Genomic DNA, 23,994 nt, shown 5'->3' with positions numbered 1-23,994 from the left:
CTAAGCACACGGCAAATTTGGATTATATAAACTTTGTAATAAATTGGAGAAACCGACGCACATTGGTGTTCTGAGACTGTAGACATAGACTTAGTGAAGTGGCTATAATTAAACCAATTTGCCCAATCTCAGGCTATTTTTTTAGTTCCTATGTTCCAGTTTATGCAGGATGCATAGAGAAAATAAATAAAATTTTTTGTGGAGTTTAATAAGGATGAGCTATATCTTCAGATACATTTATTTAGTGTGTTCTGTAGCTTGTTGATAAAACAAATGGCTGTTAGGAGGTTAAAATGTTTTTGTCTATTTTAGCCAAGTTCTTGCAAAACAGAAGCATCCTAGTTCTTTTCTAGATGCTTGAAAGGTCTTGAGGCTTGAAAGGTCTTAGAGAACTTGTGTGCACTAATGAACTTATAGTTTCCCTAAAGGAATATTTATAAATGACCTCTCTGGGGATTCTGTTCAGTTGCCCATGCAGTAAGGAGCAGTCTCCTGATGTTCAGATGGAATCGCCTGTGGTTGCGCCCGTTGCCTCATCTCCTGTTGCTGAGCACCACTGAGAAGTGCCTGGCTCTGTCCATGCACCCTCCCATCAGCTATTTAAGTACGTTGGTATGATCTCACCCCCCATTTTAATTGGGTATTTCCAAGAAACTAAGACCAACGTATTTCTTTCCTGAATCTTTATATCCAAGAAGGATATAGAGGTCGCCAACTTCCTTGAAATGCCTTCTCTTTAGCTAAATAAGCACAAGCATTGTTCTCTTTAATAGAGCAGGAGCAGTAATGAGATGCCTTCTCCTTCCTGAAGAAATTCAGAGCCAGGAAAGAAACTCTGGGGGGAAACCAAATGTAGCCATCTAATATTTCATGAAGAGTGATTTCTCCTCCAGGGTTACTATTTCATGTTTTTATTCTAATAGATCTTGTTAAACAATGAGGCAGGTAACTCTGCCCTTACTTTTAATGACTGGTTTCAAACACGTGCTGCTGTTCATCAAGTTGAGCGCTTAATTGTTGTTCCCAAGGCCATTTACAAACATGCCCTGAAACAGTCTATCAGTGTAAAGATTAATTGAAGTCATTTTGTTGTCTGGGGAAAATTGGAAGTAATTTTGTTGTCTAGAGAGAATTTCAGAAACTTTCCTTGATGTTCCCTGTTCGTATGAGTAGGCTCACAGGAAAGGTGTCCTAGACTTGTGCTGGGCTTGCCGGGAGTAACAAACAACATTTTTTTTAGCTTTAGGCAGTCTGTCACCATTCCTAGAGCAACACACCTTTGTTCAGGAGCCGATCCAAAGCCCAAAGACTGCTGATCAACCCATGGCTTGCTGGTTTGTGTGTGTTACTCAGATGCTGCTTGCTTCCTGCTGTGACTGGGAAGACCAAAAGGGCGCCCACTTCACAGTAATCAACAGGCGGCAGTGATAAGAGGGAACGAAGAGATTTTTTCTTTTATCAGCTAGTGAAAGTTGCTTCATTAAGCCAACAGTACAAAACAGCTCCTTTCAAACACTGTGCCTACCTGCCAGGCAGTTGACATCCTGAATAATGTTTTGTATTTGATGTTTATCTGGCTTTTCATCAGTTACTGTGGGCTTTAGGAAGTGTTTATGGACTTCTTACCTGTAGCAGTTTCTTCGCTTCTCTCATTATGAAAATGCATTAACCTTCAGGACGGGGCACCTCAGCTGTTACATCACATGCAAGTAGCAATAGAGAAAACAAATAACTATTTATTTATTAAAAATAAAGCTTTATTTTCCTTCTATAGAAGCACGTAAAGGCCCCAGTCAATACTTGGGCCCCACTTTTGCTGAGCAATGTACAACTGCAAACTGCATACCATAAAAGATTATCTTCTGATAATACATGGAAAAGAAGTTAACATAAAATTAACAATAACAGGTGGAGGAAACAGATTGAGAGAGCACAAGTTAATGATGATATCGCTATAATTAAAATATCAGCAGTGGTTACTTTATGGCAGCTGCTTAGGAGCTCTCCAGAACAACCTGTCCAGCTAAACGAACAGATTGAGGCAGGTGAGAAGGTAGCTTCTAAGAATAATTTTTAAAAAAAAACCAAAAAAACAAAAAACAACAACTGCGGAGGGCACTGCAGCTACCATCTTGAAATTAATGTAAACTCATATTAACATTTCATTGGACTTAGTAATCATTAAAAATCACTACTGCACTTCTTTAAAACCTTCCATAAAAGATGGTAGCTGTGATGGTCTCAGAGCATCTGATGTTGTAGTGATATGTGGGTTTGCTCCTAGCCCATGTTACTTCTGACATGTATTTTTAAAATTCCTGCTGCTGTGTTGGTTTTGGGGAGGTTTTATTAAGGCTTAAATAATGAATTTTTAAAGAGTTGTCCATTCTTGGCCACACTCTTGGAGTCTGTCATTTTAAAAATTGATGGAGAGACAGAGGGAAATCACATATCTCTGGAACCATGCTGAGTTAAACCCTCATAGAACAACAACTGGAAGGTAAAGCTGAAAAGGAAGGCAGCTGTTTCAGTTTTTTGGGAGTGTTGGAATGATACGGTGCCTGATGGGGAAGAAAACCAAGCCTGATAATAGTGACAAATGTCATCGTATTCATCTCTCAAATTTGGCCAGACTTCTTTTGATCTTACCTAAGAGGGGTTGGTTTACCTTGAAATAATAGCAGCCACAGGAAGAAAGTTGGGAATGGTGTGGCCATAAAAACAGGAGCAGCTTCAAGAGAAGTACCCTTTATGAGAGACTGCCATTAACCAGGTTTTCTTTTTGACCGTGCAAAAGCCACAGTGATGTTGTTTTACATCTGAAATTTCCAAAGATCTTAGGCAGGGCAAGCAGCTCAAGGGCTCAGGCTGAGGAGCACGTGGGCGAAGGTAGGTGAGGTCCCCAGTGCCCATTCACTGCGGTGTTTCTTTCAGCAGGAGCATGGCAATAAAGTTCCGACATAAAATGTTTCTTTTTTTAGTTTTTGCCCTCATTATGATATGTCTCTGAAGCAAACGGCACTAAGAAGACAAGTAATTTCTCAGTGTGCTGGGAAATGCCCAGAATCTAATAAAATTTGGGAGCCTGTCCCCACCAGGAGGTAATTGCTTTAGTCCTCAAGCAGCTGATAGGCATATAATAAATGACTGGGCCAAACATAATGTTAGTACCTGAACCATTTATCATAGCCCTTCCTAAAACAGTGACTCTTCCTGGAAGAGCACAGGGGAGCTGGAGCGGTACTGTACACACTCCTTAGTTTTCGCTGCCTTGTTTCAAAGTGCTGCCGTGTGTATCCACCGAAGGTGTGGTGAATTGGAGAAGCTCTTGGCAGCACCCACGCCAGCACTCAGCACGTGTCCATTAGTCACTGGGACCTCTTTGGTCCTCGCAACTCCTCTGGGGCTTCCAGTGCTCTGAGCTGTGCCTTGCCCCCACAGGTGGGAAACAGAAGCATTTGGGAGAAGAAATATCCTAAGTTTTGAAATCATTTTTTCAGAATAGAGTACACAAATTCTATATTCAAGGGAAAAAATTAATAGGAGAAACAATTTAATAGGAGAAATTTCTTGAGAAGGCAGTCTAGTTGATTCTTAGCGATACAGCTTTGTAATAAACTCTTTTGCAGTGTAAGCTTGCAAGACCTAAAACATGTTTTCTTTGCTCAGAACATTTCATATATTAATAATTAAAGCTGGATTTCAAGGGACAACTGGGCTTTGATATGCAACTCCTCTGCTCTGCCTCTCCCTTTTTTGTTCATTAGGGACCTTTGGAGTGAGAGAGGAAAAAAGGACAGATTTTCATTGCCCTTTTGCTTTGCACAGGGAAAGGTTAGTTTTTGAACTGCATTTACAAATTTATTTTTTCATTGGAGTCGCTGATTGGATTAGCAATACTGCTGGCTTTATTATTACCCCCTGATTAGAGTCGGGGCACTGGGGATCTGACAAATGAATTCCGTCTGTAGTTCACCCAACACACACTGTTTAATCCTGTTGATTGCAGAGCTTACCAAAATTGTTTAGTCACAAAGCTAGTTCTGTAAGTCAGCGAGGAGAAAAAAGGTAAATAAAAGATGACTCAGGAGGAAATGAGTTTGCAAATTATGTATACTTATGTAGCCTCTATCAAAAGTCCAGAAAATCAGGGTGTTACAAGTTAGAGCTCTGGATGACCTTTCAGTCATCTGGTCTGTGTTCGTATTAATGCAGGATTATTTCCAATGGTATACATGTTTGAAGTTCTTGTAGAAAGGAGATGAGGTCTGAGTTCTCTCCCCACGAAAGTGTACTTGGTGGCAAAACAAAAGGAAAAGTAGGACATACTGCATTGTTTTTCAGTCTTGTGTTCCTCGGACCCCAAATCTCCTAAATACAGAGGAATGATAAAGTTATTCTGCTTCCATGAAAGACTCTTTTGCACCGTAGAAGTGAACAGCGTAATGACTCTTCACTACGAGTATTAATGGCAGACAAATTAGTAAGCAACTGTTTTCAGATTTAATTATCTTTGAGGTTTGGGGTTGTCACTGGTCTCCAAAAGCCCTGTGCCTGCACTCCTCAGTTTCTGCCACGTTTTTCAGGCAGCAGCCCTGCTCGTCTCCCACTGGGTGCCATCAAGCCACAGCACCACTGAGCTCCCTTCCACGTGCCTTGTGCTTTGCAATGGTTTCTCAGCAGAGCACCGGGGCATGAGTGCGGTGGTACGTGATAAGACACTTTACCGTGTTCTTTTTCATGCTTGCCACAAGTACGTGCGGTAACTGCTGGCTTCTGTGATGTTGAAGAGTTTAAAAGAAACTATCAAAGAGAAAAGGATTGTGACTTTTTGCTGCTAATGGTTTTGTGAGACAAGCTTCAGGCAAAATTGTACAGTAATGTAATTCCTGTGGATACAGTTTAAGTGGTGCATCTGAATAACTCAGCACCTCCCATGCTGATGAGAATCATCCTGATGTTCGAGGAAGGAGCCTTCACAAATCAGCCTGACTCAGTCCTAATGCCCGGACTGGGCCATAAACATCGTGCTTAATTCCTGATAGCCACCTGTCTTCTCGTAATACCGTCATGGTCAGTTTATGACTTCCGTTGTGCCAAAGTCTTGGGCTGGGATCCCTCTTGCTTTGCACAGTGACTCGGAGAGAACTGCTTCAGATGTTTGAGCTCCCAGAGTGAACGCTGGGCGGTGCAAATGATCGCCGAGACTGGTTTGTGGTGCCCTGCTGGAAACCACTGCTTCAGGAGTTGAGTTGGTCTTGACTTCTCAGGTTTATTGCTTAATTCAGTGCAGTAACACTGGAAATATTCTGTTAGAAAATGTTAAATTGGCTTTAGACTGTAGAAGGAGGTTATATAAATGAGATGTGATAAATCAAAGCTTTTCTTTTCAGGGTGTAATTTGTACTGAATACTCTTGGAATAAATTTTGTGGCTTTGGAAACTGTATATTACAATTTCAGTGTGGCAGAAGTATGTTTTGGTGAGAATTAATTCCTGAGTAACAGAATGATGTTTACGTCTACTCAGCCTCTATCCTCTCCAAGGCAGCATCTGGCTTATTCTCCTTCCTAATTTTACATTTGGATAAAGTCCGGATAAGAAAACTCATGGCTGTACTGCAGCTCAGCCAATAACCCTGTCCAGCTAAAGTCCCTTTCTAGCTGTCGCCTTTTCCCCAGGTTACTTTGTAACGTGGATCATTTTCCTGTATATCCAGAGAGTTAGAATTGAGCACAAAAGCAAGCTTCATTTAGGGGAACGGATTGCAATAAAGCTATTTAAACTGTGCTACCGTATCTATATGTGTGGTGTAACAGTTTTATGCCTTGTAGTGATGAAGAATTTCATCAGCAGTTACTGTATGTTTAATAATCACTCAGGAGTGAAGCAGAAGAGCTGTGAGCATCTTTACAGCCGTTAAGGTGGGGAGCAGTGCTGGCCCAGCAAGGCTGTCCTCCCTCACCACTGCCTGTCGGAGGTGGCATTTTCCACCCTGCCTTGCTAAAAGCCTTTTCCACTGCTTCTGTCTGTCACGTTTGGGAGCTTGGCTTCTGTATTTTTGTTAATAAATTTAAAATACACAGTGGTGCTCAAATCTTGTTAAATGATGTTTGGGTTGCCTCGTAAAACAAGCTAATTGTGCAATCACAGAATGGTTTAAACATCTGATTTGGATTTGAAACAAAAATGCTGTGTAATTGCTCTCTAAAACTTGTAACTCGCACACGAAATGGATGTTATCAGGCAGATGTTCTTTTCATTCACCAGCACACTCTGTGTCTCTGGCTCTTAAGTAACAGGATAAGCGAAACATGCTCAATTAGCTCAATTGTCTGTGGCTAACCGTTATGCCCAGCACTTGGTTTCTAGGTATGGCTCTGCAGAAACTCCCGACAATTTTCACTGGTGCTATACCAGCAGACTGAGCCAGAGCTACGCAGCATAAAAGTCAGAAATGTGGGGACACTGGTACTTAGAACTACTCCCTGAAACTTGAGGACTGTAGGTTAAATAGACTTAACTGCGCCAACATGTAGAAAAACTCAGCACAGCTATTTAGATGCAAACCTTTCCAGGCAGAAAATATTTTGAAATCTCAAATTCTCACCCAGGAGTAGAACTTGAAAATGCAGCTAAAGTTTTTCCTAACCCCAGATCAAGTACTGACATTTTTGTGAGTGCTTTCTCTTTGCTTTCATATCCTTTTGCACTTTCTGAAGTAATTTCAGTAACAGTGAGGTCTGCAAGCCTCCCAAGCAAATGCCACTTCTTCCACCAATCTGTGAGCAAAGCCCAAGGAAAACTCAGCCCTTAAGAAGTATGCAAGGCGGGTGGTGACAAGTCTGAAAGTATTATCCTGATAGAGCGCCATTCCACTTGTCCTTTCAAAATCTCTGCTCTGGGAGACTCTGCAAGTGCTTAGAAAATCTTGGGACTGTGGAGTAGGGAGTTAAAGATGTCTGGAAAAAAATCCCTGCTAACCAGAACGTCTTTTGGTACTTCCAGTGCATGTTAGTGTTTTTCCTCTTGTCCTGGTCATTGCCAGGTCTTACAGGTTGTCCTGCACATCATTTCACTATCTAAACAATTCTTTTTCTTCTGCTGAAATCCATTGCACTGTCACCACGTTTTCAGCACATATTGATCTCTAGTCAAGCACATACTCACCCTGCCTTTAGCAGCATCTTGCCTGTGGGCTGCTGCTGCTTGTTATTCCTTCACTGGTCACCGCGTTCTCTGAGATGTCCATCACCCCTGGAAGTGTATTTCAAAGGCACCGAATCTGGTGTTCTAACAGAAAAAACATAATCATTTTTTATTTCTGTAGAGGTGATGGACAATACTTAACTTGATTTTTTCTTTCTCCTGTCCCTCAGCTCATATTTATATTTCTCAAAACGTATCACGTTGCAAAACATTGCAAGAGTGGAAAAATAAACAAAACAAAGGAAAAGCTTACCCCACAAGCTTGGAGGAGTTGGTACAAACAACCCCCTTGGTTCTTAAAGCTTAATTATGTTAGATCTGGTCAGCAGGTAGGTGGGATTTCTGCCCAGGCTGCCTCAGAAATCCCATCCAAAGGTAGTGCAGTGGGTGGTGACTGCGGTTACATCTTGACAAAAAGCCTAATTGTGTCAGTAAGAGGCACAGGGGTTGTGGGCTTTGGGTGCCTTTGAACCCAAAACTTTATTCTTCTGGCCTTTTATGCAAGTGTTGGCCATTAAACAGCTAAAATCCAAATGTGGATGTTTAATTTCTCTAACTAAATTTCCCATGAGAATTCAAATTAGACTCATCCCCCCAGTTCTCTGTCGCTCATTACTGACAGATTTCGTTTTCTATCCCTCTGTCACTAATGTAAGAGGAAATGAAAATCCTTGAACATAAACTCTTTATTGCATAGATGGGACCATCTTCTTTCAAGTTTGTTTGCTTTGTTGTACGCCAGCTCCTAAAGGTACCATGTATGATTCTTAAAAATAGAACGTCAGAAAGGCAGGTGACTGAGGTCTGCATTACTCATAGCTCTAAATAAAACACGTTTCATACTGTAGGTAACGGTAGCTTTAGATGCCGCGAAGCAGCAGAAGGCATGCACATAGGCATCTCTGCCTTCTGCAGGTCAGAGAGCTACCAGGGATCCTCCTGCCTTCAGAAAAAAGTGGAGACTCCTGGAGCTGAATTAGGGTGAATTATGAGGAGGCCTAGGCCTTAACAGGAAGTTGAAACGATTGCCTTCATACAACAAAGCATCGGAAGCACTGATCACATTCAGGAGTGCTTACAGGATACATTTTCAAGTAAAGTTAGGACAAATGGAGAAAATCATATGCAAGAAAGGCTTCCAAACTAATTTTGGTTGACTAAAACAATGAGCAGATCCCAAGGTGCAGCGTAAGGCTGTAAAGGGAACGTAGCTTTTACGGTTGACGGTCTGAGACTCCACATGCACTGATCCTGAAATTTTGTTAAATTAACTTAAAGTTGCCTCATGGTAAAAATTCATTATTTCTTTCCTTATTGGAATTTTATCCTTCAGGAGAAACAAAACCCACATCATGTTTGTTGTATTCGAAGTATGCACAGGCTTCTGGAAATCTAGCCTGCGGGTTGAAATGCATTAGGGATTAACGCAGTTTTAGTTCTGATCAAACCAGAACTCAAAAGCTGAAATTTCTGTGGCTTTTTGGGGGTCTGGCCTGACTGTCATGACCAAGCCTGTTTCAGAAAGCTGCGGCTGTGCCACACAGGAAAGTCAAAGTCATGGTTCTCGTTACTGTGAAAGGGATATCAGATGTGGGCAGGGATGAGGTGATGGAAATACGGCATTTCCTTGGAGGACTTTAAAAAAAAAAAAAAATCTCTCTGCACTTCAGCTGACCTAAATGGAGGATTTAACCTTTTTAGCAAACTCCGGCCTACCTGGCAGTGAAAACGGGCCAGCTTTAAAGAGCCGCGGCAGCCTGGCCTGAGCAATCCTCACCGGCAGAAGATGAATTTCTCTGACTTAAAGCTTGCTGCTTTAATCAGGCTACAAAACGGAGGAAGGCAGTTATGAATCTTTAGCAGCTGGAGGATTAGATAATTTTGCAGCTGATTTTTCTGCTGTTTTAAATACCTGACTGATTACCTTATAATGAGCTTAGAACTAAAGTTTGTTGTAAGCTGCCTGCTACTTCCGTCAGGAAACTGCCTTCCTTGGGGTGAGATAGGAGGATACGTAAGTTCTTATAGCTTGGCTTCCCCTTTTGACAACTTGCAAAGCAATGTGCAAATAAATCACCAAAGATTTCTGGGGTTCGTGCTTGGAAATTGAATTCCTGCCATGTTTAGCATTGCTCCTATCCTGCCTGTTAGTCCCCCTGCGAGCATCCCTTTGGAGAAGGCAAAGGGATGAGAACAGAGAGAAATGTGAGAGAGGACAGGAGCACTGGAACAACATGAGTTGAAAATCAAACCCCTTCAGTATGCTGACACTCAGTATTTTAAGATAAAGGATGCTGTTCAATAACGCTGTGGTACATCCTGAACCCAGCTGCTCTTTATATTGCAAGTAATTACGGCTTGCCTGTGGATTAACCCAAGATCCAGATATTCCTCTAAGAAGATGAACTCTTTGCAAAATTGAATATTTCAAGATCGTCCTTGCTGTGTTGCTTTCATTTCTGTAGTTTTGTCAGTAAAACCTGCTTGCTGATCAGCACTCCCCCCCCACCAGAAACAGAGCAGCCCACCATTTCAGGAAAACAAATTAATTTATATTATAAGTTTTATATAAATTTATGCTCTTGGATGAATAGACAAATAATTTGATTTGGCAGAACTAAACTGCACATTATATAATGGTATCTAAAACCCCACTCTCCAGGAGCTTCTCCTGACCTGCTAATAAGAGTATGAAGGATTCAGGAAATAATTTTTATAGAGAATCATACTGTGTGCTGATAGGAGACTTACGCTAACGAGGGCTGACTGAGATTCATTGATCTTGGAAAAGGTAGGAGAATAGCTCATTATTTCATTGCAGAGAAGGGGAAATGGGTGGGGGATGCAGTCCTTGTCCATGGGGTTGTTGTGTTATAGAGGAACGCAGCATCCCTCCTAGAGCTGGGAGGTGGGATTGAAAATGTGCTAACTCAGGGATAGGAAACAAGCAGCTGGTATTTGCTAACGCAATTGAATGTGAAACGGTAACAGAAATGGGGTTGCAAGGCCTGGGAGATTTTGAAAGCACAACTGTTTTATTAGAGTTTCTAATGCTTAGGAAGATGATGGATAATTCTGAACACATGTAGCACACAGACAGCTCGCGGCAATGAGAAAAAGTGTGGAATTTGGGGCTTTACTGTCGGTGAAGGAACAAGCAAGTCTTCTTTTCCTGCATTTCAACAAGGAAACAGTCAGCAGTATGTGAAAGAGTGAAACAAGGCCACGTGAGGTTGTGGTGTGGCATGTGTGCTCACGGGGGAAGCAGGTCTCTCCTTCCTGCTCAGGGCCCTCTGCCTCCCCCTTCCTTGGCCAAATGGAAAGAAGTGTTTCCCTGCCTTGCAGGAGCATGGTGATGGTTAATGCATGGAAGACCAAGAGATTCCCATCAAATAACACAGACCTAGGACTGGAAGACAGCTCTTGGGCCACTGACAGGATTTCCAGCTAGCATGAACAGATGTATCTTATTAATCTCTCTATAAACTTGTTAAGCAATTGCTTTAAAAACCTTATGTTCTCATATTTCTATCTTTGTGGCAGATCTTATTGTCATTAAATATTTTTCAGCGCTGTTGTTGAACCATCTGGCTGTGGATGCAGAACTCCATTTTTTCCAAGGTTTTCCTCGTCTCTTCCTGTTGGATTTTGGTTTCCTGGTTTAGCAGCAGATATAAATCCAAAGAAATGAAGAGTTGAAGGGCTAAAACACTATTACTTCTCTTATTTTATGACCCATGCCCAGGCAGCTCTGATTTACAACATGCACTGAACCTTGACTGTTGTGATGGAAATTTCATTTTTTCATTGTGTTTAGTTAAAACAAACATTTTGGAACACAAAATATCATAGATCTTGGACTTCTTGGGTGGACTTTTTTAGGAAGTCAGCAGAAAAAGTATAAAAAGGAAGAGGGGAAGGAATCTTATTGCTCTCCCTACACAATTTGTCAGCTTTCAAGCCAATGAGAACATTTTTCTCAGCATAGAGCGGGCAAAGCAGCCCGCTGTTATCGGAGCAGAAATTGCTGTGCAATCCCTGCCTCCTTGTAGAACAGGGCAAAAAAATGGGTGTCTCATAAACACACACCACCCTTCAGGTTGCCCAAAGAGGAGAAATGAAGAAATGTTGTATCTCCACTTCAAAAAGAATTCAATGCAACTTCATGCCAGTGGCAAGCCATGGCCAGACACCTGCAGGTACGTCTCACCAGGCAGTGAGGTGGCAGCAAATGTGGGAAGGGGGGAGAGGTGAGTCCTGGGATGCTCTTTTAGAAGAAAAGCAGAAGAAAATTAACAGGAACAACAAGTGTAAACACTGTAACATTAAAGAGGAGAGAAGAAAAATACATAGAGGAAAAAAATAAGTGTATTTAAAGACAGTACTTTTGGTTACTGTTTTATTTAAAAATTTGAGACATGCTGCTGTATGTGAAGTACAAAAGAAAAAGATAAAAGTAAGCAGTTTGCTTCCTATTATGTGCATGGACACAAGACACGACTTCTCATGTTATGTTTTTCTATTTTGCTCTTTTTTTTAATCCTGTAACTAAACCATTATGTTTTTCCCGGTTTTCAGAAAGCACACTTGTTGCATTAGTTAAACACTGCTTGTTCTTTATCAAATGGGCAGCGGCCAAATGCAAAACACAGACGTCTTTGTCGTTGCCTGTTAAAGCCAATCATATCAGCTCAAGGAAAGGTTAGTGGCAGCAGAAGAGGTTTACTAACATTAACATCCCCCCAGTTCGGTGCTGAGTGTGGTTCTTTCTCCTCCTTTTTACTTTCTGGTCCAAGACACAGCAGCAGTGGCTGGGGGTCTCTTCCCTTTTCTCACCTCATCTTATAATTGGTGATTTTATTTAGGTTCCCTTTTACTCGGGTTAGTGAAGTTCACATTCCTCGTTGGTGGTGGTAGCTGCATGGCAGTTTTTAAATACCTACAGTTCTGTGATCAATTTTAGAAATGTCAGCTTGAATGCAGGCTAAAGTCCTTTTGTTGTCCTTTTATATTTGCATGTTGGTCTTTTCTGGACTGAAATTACACTCTCTATTTTCTTTACTTACAAGGTCAACTCGTGACCCCTATTTCCACCTTGCCATTCCGGTTTGAATTGCAGCTCCAGCAGTTAATGTCGACATTAGATATATCTGCCTCTCCTTGAACAGTTGTAGGAACAGAGGAGCCAACTGAACAGTAATATCGGGTTCTGTTGATCCTAGTTTCTTTCTTCAGGCCAATTTGAATCACTCCCTAAATAAATATTTTGGTCCTGTGCATTGTACATAGTTTCTATCCCAATGTCAATTTTTTACTTATAGTTGTATTTCATATTGAAATTTGTGTTTGAGCCAGAATTGACTTTAAGCTGCGCTCCATAAAAAAAAAAGTGGTTTTGTACTCAAGGTTGCATTTGAGGTTAAGCACCGTGTCTACCAATCTGGATTTGGATCCCCTTCTCACAAGTAACCCAAGCCTGACAGCAGCCTTCCTTCCCCAACAGCCTTGGGATGAGGCAGGCAGCCTCCACGCAGCAGCTGGGCTGCGTACAGCTGCGCCGACCCCCAGTATTTAGCACAACGCTCAATGTGAAGGAAGAGACGTCCCCGTGGCAGCTGCTGCTGTTCTGGGTTCTTGGCCAGGATGGCGGCAGAAGCGCGCATCAGCATCCCTGGTGCCATACGGCTTGAGACTGTTGTGTCGCACACCAGGTGCAGGATGAGAGAATAATTTCAGCCGAGTATTTAGGGGAGGCTGCTGGGTCTTTTAGGTGCCTCTGTGTCCTCATAGTGACCCCTCCTCTGCAGTGTATCTGCTTAGTTAAATCTTGTCAGCGGGAGGGCATGCGACATATACTTTTCCTTATATCGGATAAATTAGTCTGGTGAGAATTTCACTCCAGTAATAAATTTTTCCCTATGTCTCCCTCTCTCCATCCCTCCTTCCTGTTCTGAGCGGGCTTTACATCCTGACATTCCCTTTAAGTGTCTTTACCAACGACTGAATTAATTATCTTTTATGACTCTTACCCTGTGTGCCAGACGAGATGCAGGTTGGTGGTGGAGGTGGTTTTTAGCTAATGACTCGCATTTGATATCAAACGCCCCATTTTAAATGCAAACAAAACACACCCTGCCAAAAGGAAAACAAAGCGTGTTAAGCAAAGACCAGGCACACAGGGCTTGACGGATGTTCAGAAGTTATTTTTTTTTTTTCTCTGTGAACTCTTGTCAAAGTCTAGAATTCATGAAAGCAAAAAAGAGCCTTGATTCCCTCCGCGTGCCCTCGGGGAATATATATGGCGAAAAGATTTAAAATTCAGATAGAGCAGCTTCAGAAAGAAGTGGCATCTGAAATGAATTATTTTCACTCTATAGCAGCGAGTGAACTTTTACACTGAAATTATTCCTTTTGAACTTGTGCGTGGTGAACAACACAAGTGTCTCGAGCCATACGGCACCAGGAAAACGCCGCCTTTCAGGGCTGCAGCCTCGGATCTGCCGCGGCAGCTGTCAGACGGCTGTCTGCTCTTTTGTATTGATCATTTGACTGGAAAATGAAAAGATAATTAACGGCCTGGTATTTAATAGGGATTTGTTTTAAAAACAAGGCAAAACCGAGATGGAAGGGATTCCTGGTGGAAATCGCCCGCAGATTGCATGTTACACTTAGCTGCAAATTTACCTTTCGTAAATCGTGGCGGTTCTGTTCCCTGGTAAATGGATTTAGTGTCAGCAAATTTTAAAACAATGTCTGAAGTGTCTAATGAGTTTATAAGCCACTAGAGAAGATAGGATGCTTTGCTTGCAGCACGGAGCTTAATTTGATATTCAAGGTCAGCACATCAAACTTCTTAATCAAGACCATAATGAGGAAAACATTTCTGCTCAAGCAAAGGAGCAGAAAATAGGAACAGTGCAAGACTGAACGTTTTATGCCACTGATTAACATGTGCTTGTTTTAGACTCCTGTCAAAGTTTAACCAAAACTCTTAATATGCTCTTCTATTAAACTAGTGCATTAAAAGTTAAATACTACTACTACTAATAATAAAAAATTACCTTAGTTTCCAGGGGATTGGTATATGGATGTGACCCATGTCATTCTATTTTAGCAAGGTGACAATGTTCTGCTGTCCTACACTTCAAATGGAAAACCCGAAACCTTCAAGACTTACTGCATTAAATGTTCTCTTAAACTGTGCCACAGCAGGAGCAGAGCTGGGGAGAGAACTTGAGGAAAGCTTCGCCAAGGAGCTGGGAGCTGCTTTGGGGAATTAGCGAAGGTATCTGTTTGTATTAGCAAACGGAGATAAGAACTGCTCAGTTCTTTAGCAGCAAAGTTAAAATCTCGGTCCTTAGGGCACTCTTTTGGATGGAAAAAGTCTGGTGCTTTAATAATTTTATTTATACGGTTGATAACAGGAATTGCTTCTGTCTTCACTCGCTGATGGCCAAGGGTTGAAGCGGGGCTGGTGCAGTGGAGCTGCTCTTGGAGAGCGCTGGAGGCGTTCGCCCTTCGCTTTGCCCTTCAGCTGGGTCTTTTTGGCTCCGTATCTGCGGACGACATAAGCGGAGTGCCCCAAATTATTTCAGTCTGAGATACTGTCAATATGTCATCAACTGCAGCCTTACTGGGGTGTTTTAAAATTCCTTCCAGCACATAATGGATATATCTGTTTAAACAGCTCTTAAAATTCTGAGGAGATAGACAAATTCAGCAGAAAATCAATAGTGTGTTGCTAGTGGCCGTATTATTTATTAATTTCCAAACAGCCCGGTCTATGGCTATGTGAATATTGAAGCCCAGGGTTTTTTCAGTCCATTATAAAGATGATATCTTAAGGCCGAGGGGGTTATTATGAAATGCTTTTGTTGGGTAAATATCTCTAGAAGGCCCATCAACTGGCCTCTTCCTTTTGAAGTCTGAGCTCCATCTGTGCATTTTAGAGCTGGATGTGGGCACACAGAGTGACATTGCTGCAGAAGTACCTTTCTTAATAGCACTTTTTTTCTCTGAAATTGTTTTGTAATATATGCAGGACTTAAATGTGATCTTTTTGTCAATGATGTTCTGTAATCTTTGTAGGAAATGAAGCAAAGTATAAAGTCTGATACATAGAAAAAATTCCTTTTATTTATTGGGCTGATGTGACTCATAAATAAAGGTTTAAGAAAAGCTGTTTCAGTAAGCATATTTATATTGAGAATAAATCTTTTATCACCTTACAAGCCATTATTGCTCAGTGTGGGTGTCCACTATAAACTGGCAATAGCTCAGGGCAGCTTTTAAATGGTAAATCTTGATTATGAAGATATTAAAGCCTGGCACTATCCTGAAAATAAGTATGCGGTGATGATACCTTCTCACTTGCAGATCTACTTTCTGCATGTTTTCACAGTCCAACCTGCTGATGGGGGAAACTAAAATAGATTCTGTTTGCTCCTGGTAGCTCTGCAGTCAGCACGCTCCTGGAAATGGGAGTTAAGCTTTTCTCAGGGCTAAGCAAATCCACCATACTCTTTAGGGAAGCTTTGATAGCAGGGTCTTCATGGCCAGTAATATATTCAAGGAACTAAAAAATAATCAAAGTTTTTAGAATCAGAATGAAATTGCCAGGCTGACAGAAATCAATTGGAGGAAGCCAAGAGACTGTGCAGGGTAAATCTAGAGATCTCCTGGGAACCTGGGGCTCTCCTGTGCATCTCCTAGAGCACCATTTTTATGAAGAGAAACAATATTTCAACATTCACAAAGTTTATGATAGCTCTTTTGGTACAAAAATGTACAATTGTAGGGAAAAAATATTTGTGTTTTTAGTATTCTTTTTTTTTTTCAAATGCAAAAAGCAAATCTGACTTGCAGGGAGTTCTGTGTGGAGCGCAGTCAGCGGCACGCAAAGCCAGAAAGGAAAACTAAGCCCTGAAGTACAAAGGGGTTCTGTTGTATTCCCAGGAGCCACATGAGTTTGTGCTGGTGCGAGCATCCTGAGGCGGGACAGAAAGGGTCCTTCTGGGGCCGTAGCAGCCGGCCAGAAGTTGCTGTTAGGTGGGAGTGCTGCTTGCTGGGGCAGTCTGGTGAAGCACATCCAATTTTCTGCTGCCACAGGCCAACCACCTCATGTAAGTCCTTGCACATTTTTCATTTTCAGAGTATTGTTGTATTTTCAGTTTCATTCCTTCCTGTTTTGTAAACGAGTGACCAGAGGTACAGGATGCGCCGTCAGCCCTTTTGCCTGGCGCAGTTCCTTGCTATAGTTTTTGGAAGAAGCCTCCTGAGTACGAGAGTACTTCTCATTTCCAACACAACCGATTGAAGCAGGCACATGAAACCAACGTCCTACTCAATACCAAACTTCTGTCTTCCTGTTGGAATTCGTAAGGTAACAGAACCCAGGCAGCTGAAATCTGCTCCAGGTGTACGGGCACCACTCCCTGCCCTTGCTAACCCGCCGTGCAACGTGCCTTCTGTGCCTCTGCTTTGTGTTTCACACAAGTTGCTGGTAGGCACCTTTTGGTGTTTATACACTGGTGCCTGGTTATTTACATTGCATTTTTAAAATGTTTCTGTGCACTGTGATTCTCTGAGAACTTTGCCGAGAGATGTGCAAAGTATCAGCTTTCTCAGCAAGTCTCACGTCCCCGCGCTGGTTGAGATGCGAGCCTTATGGCTCGTTCTCGCCTTATAGCAGGGAAAGTAACTTGTCACGGGGACTGAAGTGGTAACTTGCTCTTTAGCAGTAATAAAATTGTGTTAATTTATTGTTTTTAAGATAAGTGCATATCGAAACTTGAATTTGCAATTATCCTACTGATGGAGCCATGTTATAGCCTTTGTCTTATACCGTTATCTTTCTTCCATGCATTGGAAATGAAAGCAAATTTTCAGTATGTTTTCCTGTCAATACACCAAATTTAAGCTTTTTTAATAAAACAGTAGTGCAAGTTTTTAAGACTTTGTAATTCAGAAAACACTGCCCATGTGGTTTTTGTGTTATATTATTTCAATATTATTTCATTCCTGTTTTGGGGAAAGTGCTGTTCTCATTTTGGCTTCTATGCTTGAGGTGTTATTTGTGTAATATGGGTATAAATTCCATTTGGACGGTTTTATGGCCTTTGTAGGTCCTACAGCTTAAAGATACAGAAGTAATTTAAAGTATCAAAAAAATCTGATTCTAACTCGCCTACTCAGACAAAGCCAACTACCAGTACAGTGAAAATGGATTTATTATCATTTGAAATAAAAACATTTAAAGCAGTAGAAGCACACATGATAGTAGTTTTTAGAATCATATTTGGAATTTGATTCTCTTGAGTTATTTTCCAGTATAACGAATCTGAGCAGTGTAGCTTTGTGATCTATTCATGTGTTTGTAACACGGTAAAACTATGCATGAATGTAGCAGGTACACGTGCCGACGGGTAAGTGTGGGATAGCCTGGGCTGGCACCGAGATGAACGAAGATCTCTCTGCTGCCATAATAATGCTGTGCTACAGCTCAGGCTGGCTCTGGAACTGTGGATCTGCACTAAGAGCAGGAAGACTTGCCCTCTCTCCTCTGCTTTTCTGAAGCAGCTGGAAAGAGGAAGGCAACTAAATGAAGGGAATGTACAGCAAAAGGTCAGGAAGATTTGTTCATGTCACCGTGCTTCGATTTCCCTCTGTAATTTAGAGAAGATGTGTTTTACGTCTTTAAAAATAGTACATTTGACACTCATTCGGTACTCAGATATAGTAGTGATTAGTATATCAAATATTTTTATAATATATATTTTTTAATTTTTGTTCAACTTGTGGTAGAAAATAAAGCAGGACGCCACACGTTATAAGTGGGATTTCATCTCATCAGTAGCTTCTCAGTAAGAAAGCTGTGCCCGTTTTATGAACTGAGTGATGGGGTGTGGATTTAGGACTCCTGGGGGAAAGCAAGAAGTGGATATTTAAGAGAGAAGGTATGTGCTACACAGGCAGGAGATTTCAGCTCTAGTATTCCCTCTCATGCTTCTAACACTAATATGCATATGTTTTGTTTTGCCTCGTTGGTTTTATTTTTTATACCTGAAAGTGAATTGCTTTACCAACTAGATTGTGTAGCTGTACGTCACTTTATTATTTTATTTGGAATTCTAATTTACAATAGTAAGTCATTTCTTAATGTAGGATTTGAGTTAGCATCCTCTTCTGTAATATATCTGAACATGCAAATATTGCCTTCTAGTTTGTGGTATCAGAATACCTGTTAAATACTCTTTTATCTTCCTCTTCACTAGAAAAGTCATTGTTATTTGAAATATACTACTTTTTTTTGAAGATAGAACTTATTTAAGACCTTTTTCATTTTCAATAATTTATCACATATAAATCTTTGCTTATAACTTTATGAAGCCTTCAGGCTGGAGGCACTGTTAGAAGAAGAGTTATAGGAAGCAATCTTTTTTTATACGCTCCTAATAAATGGAACTAGGCTAGGTAAGGGTATAAAAAAGTCAATACCTAAGAAGTAAAGACATGAAGCCAGTAGATTGCGTTCCTGTTCTAATCTGAATAAGAAACCACGCGCACACAACAAAGAGATGGAGTAAGGTTTGCCGCGCATCGGGTGCGCAGTACAGTCAGTGAAAAGAAAATTCGTATTCTGAGCGTGTTCTTATTGCATTCTTCAAAGTAACCCAAGCAGTTTGTGTGTGTCAAGTGGTTACGTTTCAATGCAATTGGTTATCTTACATTTCAGGTGCATAAACACCTCTTTGATCCAAGTTTGCAGGAAACTCAATTCAACACGTAGTTGAGCCGCAGACGTAATTTTTCACCAAATAATGCTTGAAATTATATCGACTGTATGAAGCTATTCTTCCTCATACAAATGGGCGCACAGAATGAGGTACTGAAAGTAATACAAAGAATAGCTTTGCCCCAACAAAACACATGGTCTGTAGCTTCTTGTTCGGTCTTTGCATCGCAGTGCGTGACGGCCACGTCAGTGCTCGCCCTTCAGCGCCAGCTGCCTGGTGCTGAGCCGCAGGTGACACCAAAGGAACTGCACCCAGGGTTAGCCTGAGAGCAGCTGGGATTATAGAGCTGTGAGGCTATAAGATACAAGTCAGATTCCTAACCCTAAAAACCCTTACAACCCTAACCCTAAAAACCCTAAAGCCCTAACCCTAAAAATTTTGTGTACTTGTATATTAAATAAAAACAACCACAGACGAAGAACAACAAAATCCTTCCCCACATACCCACCTGAGGACTACCGGCTCCATTTCCAACAAAGCCTGGATGTGTTTTGAGGAGAAACACATGTGAAAAGGTAGACAGACCAAAAAGTTGAACAAAATCTTCGTCACCCTCACGACCTTCTGCTCATGGCAGTGCCTTGTGGCATGGCACAGGAGGGCTTTAGGTGGGTTGCAGCATTGCTGCTCTTCCCCCTGCAGTGCAGGGCTGCCTCTCCCCCACTTAACAATCCTAAAAAAGTTCTCTGTGTGTACTTTAATGCCAGCTCAGTAGTCTAAGAGCAGCAATTAGGAGACTTCAGTGCCTGTGCAGCTGCATCAGATGTAAAATTCAAGCCCTGGGGAGGAAACAGATCAACCTGAACGGTGATGCTGGTGTAAATGCCTCGTGTAATGCCGTGTCCTTCTGTGTCCCGTTGCTGTGTGGTGCTGGGAAGATGCTCAGCTTGGGCTCGTCCTCCTGGCTGCCTCTGGGTAGATTTACTCGTTGTTCACATCACCAGAGGCCATGTCCCTGTTGAGCCCACTGCTGACACCGTGACGGTACGGCTGTGCCTGAGCGTGTCCCATAGTTCAAAGGCAGCTTCTGCTCTAAACCCCTCGCGTCCATAGAAAACCTGCCTTGTTTTTAATGGGAATTACAGGAGCTGACGAGTTCGCAGTTCTCAGAAACACTGCTAGTAGAAATGGTGATTTTCAGGGTATTCTGGGTCCTGTTAAAGACGTGTCTGTGTCTGTGTGTGCGAGGGTGAGGGAGCCTCGGTGGCAGCAGCAGCGCACCGCGGTAGCGGGCGGTGGGAGAGGTCAGGGCTCCTGGTGCTCGCCTATGGAAGTGCCTCACAAATAAAAACAAATGTTTATTGGAGTCCTCCTGCACAGCGGTAGAAAAAAAATGGGTATTTGTACCAAATCTGGGCATTTCTTTGACCTTGCTGGTGTCAGGCTGAAGGCAGTGCCGGGTGCCTCGCCGGCGGTGTCCCCACGCCAGGGCTCCGTCGTTAGGAGGGGAGATCAATCTGAGCCACCACCTGAAGGGAAAGATTAATGTGTCACCGCTGGCTTAAATTGTCAAGCAGGTAATATTTCTTTTTTCTAAAAAAGTAATTACTAGTGAAGTAAAGGATGGGTTTAGGCATCCAGAGGTTTAAAATGACATGAAGTATTTGGTGCTACTATTATAAGAGGTGATTTATCCCAGCGGATCCAGAAGGCTGGTGCAATGAAAATATTTCTGGATACTGTTACTGCTTACCATGCATAAAATCCCTCAAAGAGAAATATCTGAACCATCCTGAAGAGTAATGCTGGAAAGTACCCCAGTACGGGTGGTTTCTCGCAGCGTACGTGTTCTTCATTTCATTCTCATTCTTTTTTTTTTCTCTTGAAGACTCCAGTAAACCACAATTAATATTTACTGTTGAAAAAATACAGGTTTGCTCAGTTTTTAGAACCGTAAGCTGCAAACCTGTAATTGAAGCGTGTGCAAGATTATTTGGCTGATTACCCATTTTCACAATGATAGGTTTCTTGTTGTGTGTGAAAACTAAATGATAATGTTTAAGTCACGACTGCACCTTGCCAGCCTCTGAATGGCGATGCACAGAGCTTTCCGTAAGGTAATATCAGAGTCTCGTAGCATAAAGCAATAATTGATGTGACTGATCTGCGAGTGAACTCTGCAAGGTGTAAGATGAATAGCAATGAAATTGCAAAAGCTCCAGTAATGAGGCAGGCTGTATTTTAGTCTGTTTTACTAGAGGTGTGCTGCTACAGATTGCACTGCTTTATGGTAGGCTACATAGTAAAGGGCGTCTGAGCATAAACTCAAAATTGTAGTTTTAGGTTATTTCAAGTAGAATTCCAAACTGTTAACTATTTTGACGCAGAGGTTTTATCATAAGTAGAAATTCTCTTGTATATACATTGTGCGAAGAGAGGGATATATATATATATATCACATATATATATATATATAATTATTTTTCTCACTTGCTTCTAAACCAAACCCTGGTGTTATTTGTCAGGCATCTTCACTTGAAGAGTGCCCTTCCTTGGCGGTAAGTGCTGAAACACCTCCTAGGTCGTGCTACAGGAGGTGCCTTCCACTGGTTCCTCTGTGGCAGCATTCGGCACGAAGCGGGCAGTTCCTCCTTTGGTCTGGTAACTGGGGCACCACGGAGAACCACTGCAGAAACCCACCAAGTCACACAGGCCGTGTGAAATGGGACTTGCTCCTCTGGCTTTGTCAATCCTTACCAGAGAAATTGTATGTGAAGACATGATGTGAAAGCAGAAAAATGAGAACGATTGGTAAATCGGTAGCGGTTAAACAGATTGCAGAAGACCACCTCTGCATGCACGCCGTGTTTCCCCCAAATGATGGCTTGGGCAGAGCTTTGTCAACACAAATAAAATCCTTATTTAATGCTTAATTCCATTTGTTTCTCCAGTTTTATCGCCGGCAGCACACTCGCTGGGTCTGAATTTTCTTTACTTGCCAAAATTTTGGCTGGTTTCTGTGGCTGAAGATCCCTGACAGCACTGCCACCGGCTCCGTGGGGGCGAGAAATCAGCACGTGGCAATCACGGGCAGGGGGAAGGAGCGATGGATGGGCTGTCACGGGTGGGATCCGAGGGGCGGCTGGAGTTAAAAGGGTCATGAAGCTTATGCATTATTGACAGAATATCCATAATGACTCCTTAGGAGCTATTACACAGTGATATGCGAAGGCCTTAGCTGGGGATGATTTAATTTATGAATCATTGCTGTGATGGATTGCCTGTTTTGTCAGACTGGCTGCTGCCCTGACTCTGTGTTCTTAATTCATTATGAAAGATTTTATGCAAAGTAATTGCTGTACAACAGCCGCTCTTCAGAATGAAATAATGTACATGCTTTTTCCCCCCTCCTAACAGCGCAGGCTTTTGTTCACATTATGAGCAATGTTCACTTTGTGAAGTATCATCTGGAAAAGCTTTGCTAGGAGGCAGCGCTGCTGAAGAACAGAGCTTCTGAAATGGCAAATATTTCGGAGGTCTAATCTTTTGGGTTTCAGCTTTCCTTCCGTTTAATGAAGTCTCACGTTAATTCACACATAGGCCGTGTATTGAGATTCTTCATTCACAAATCCTCCAGAGGAATTTAGGGGCTGGTTCTAAGATGTCTGAAGTGGAATTGAAATGTAATGTCTTTTTATTATTTTGATAGTCTTCCTGTACAGTCTTCAATGAGGCTCATAATCTTTCCCTGCCTTTCTCTCCTTACTGCAAAATAAAGGTAGCAATGCTTCCTCTTTAGAGAAAATGAAAAAGTTCTTCTTTTTTTTAAGCAATGCAAAATGATGGGACTGGGGCGTGGAGAAGTTTGTCCTTGTGCAGTGCAGGGGCTGGCAGGAACCTTTGTCAGCCCCCAGTAAGGAGCTGTGTTAATACGGTACACACTTAATTTGTTCTGCTCCTCAGGCGCTGAGTTGCTAGTCCTTGTTAAGAGAGAGCATAAACACAGGAATCCACGGCACGGCTTCAATAGTTATTTTAAAAAAATCTTAATTCCTTCATTCTGCTTTCTTAATTCAAAGCAGGGCTGAAATTGTAATATATTCTTCTGGGAAACATAAAAATGGATTCCTCTGGGTTAAAAAATTCAAGTGTGGGTTTAAAAATAACTCAAGTGATCCTTTTTCTTTCCACTAATATGTCCTATTTTTAAAGCCGAGAGATGAAATCTTCCACATTTTTTTTTTTTTTTAATAAGTGGATGAATAACTTAAAAGTGCAATCCCAGAAATATTGTAAGAGGCTACAAGCTCCTCTGCCTGGGACAAGATTGATGATGTTAGCCTGACTGGCAAGTGTGCAGTTTACATGCTAATAGAAACTCGGCTGTCTTGCAGGGAGCAAATACATTGCAGAGTAAGTGTGGAATGTTTATTAGTCCCAGTAAAGTGCAGCGGAGACAGTACAAATGATGTAAGAGGAATGTTGTGCAGGAACTATAAGTCATTAGATCAGGCATATGTGTTTCTTGGCCCAAACCCCTTTGTTTTATAATCAATCCGTAAGGAATTAGTGCAGACAGACGTCGCGCTCATCGCCGCCCCCCGCGCTGGATTCGGCAGAGGTGCAGCAGCTCCACCAGCACCTCCCCATGGCTCCAGAAATCAAGGATGGGTAAGACCTCGTAGGAAAACCTGAAGGCGACCCATACTTGGTTTCAGGGGCTGTGTGGCCGTCGTCGACGTTGGTTATCGCTGCGTGTGCGCCCGCACGTGCTTTGTTTTCTTATCCAAAATGATTCGTGCATGGCCAAAAAACAATTTTGCTTTTACCCTGCTTGAGATGAAGTTTATGACAATGACAATGAAAAATGGAGTGAATCACAGTAAGATACCCTGCTGCATTCAGAAATATCAAGCTCACTTCTTGCTGGTGATGGGGAAAGCAGGGAGGGTTTAAGCTCTCACCCTCCTTGTTATTGCACAAGTCATAAATCTGAGGGAGATTTTATGGCTTAGCAATTAAAAACAAAATGAAATTTATCCCTGCTGTA

General features: G+C 41.9%; 2 protein-coding genes across 10 annotated transcripts in view; both read left to right on the top strand.

The window, feature by feature from the left end:
- LOC310904186 (uncharacterized protein) overlaps positions 1-23,994 on the top strand; it is a 227,403-nt gene that overhangs the window by 83,105 nt on the left and 120,304 nt on the right. The gene's annotated exons all lie outside the window — the stretch shown is intronic.
- On the top strand, positions 1,431-15,387 carry LOC310904188 (uncharacterized protein). The gene is made up of 5 exons (XM_083848546.1): positions 1,431-9,223; positions 11,309-11,408; positions 11,788-11,910; positions 12,279-12,405; positions 14,324-15,387. The coding sequence occupies exons 1-4, from the start codon at positions 9,140-9,142 to the stop codon at positions 12,371-12,373; spliced, it is 402 nt and encodes a 133-aa protein (XP_083704672.1). The 5' UTR covers positions 1,431-9,139; the 3' UTR covers positions 12,374-12,405; positions 14,324-15,387.

This window comes from Anser anser (assembly GCF_964211835.1).
Source record: "Anser anser genome assembly, chromosome: 9".
Taxonomy (NCBI): Eukaryota; Metazoa; Chordata; class Aves; order Anseriformes; family Anatidae; genus Anser; species Anser anser.
The sequence above is the reverse complement of the archived record's forward strand: the minus strand, read 5'-3'. Positions and strand labels throughout refer to the sequence as shown.

Coding starts and splice junctions, on each gene's coding strand:
- LOC310904188 (XM_083848546.1), top strand. CDS start 9,140: ATGAGCTTAGAACTAAAGTTTGTTGTAAGCTGCCTGCTACTTCCGTCA. Junction 9,224..11,308: donor GGGGTGAGATAGGAGGATAC/GTAAGTTCTTAT, acceptor ACCACCCTTCAG/GTTGCCCAAAGAGGAGAAAT. Junction 11,911..12,278: donor TCATATCAGCTCAAGGAAAG/GTTAGTGGCAGC, acceptor TTTACTTACAAG/GTCAACTCGTGACCCCTATT.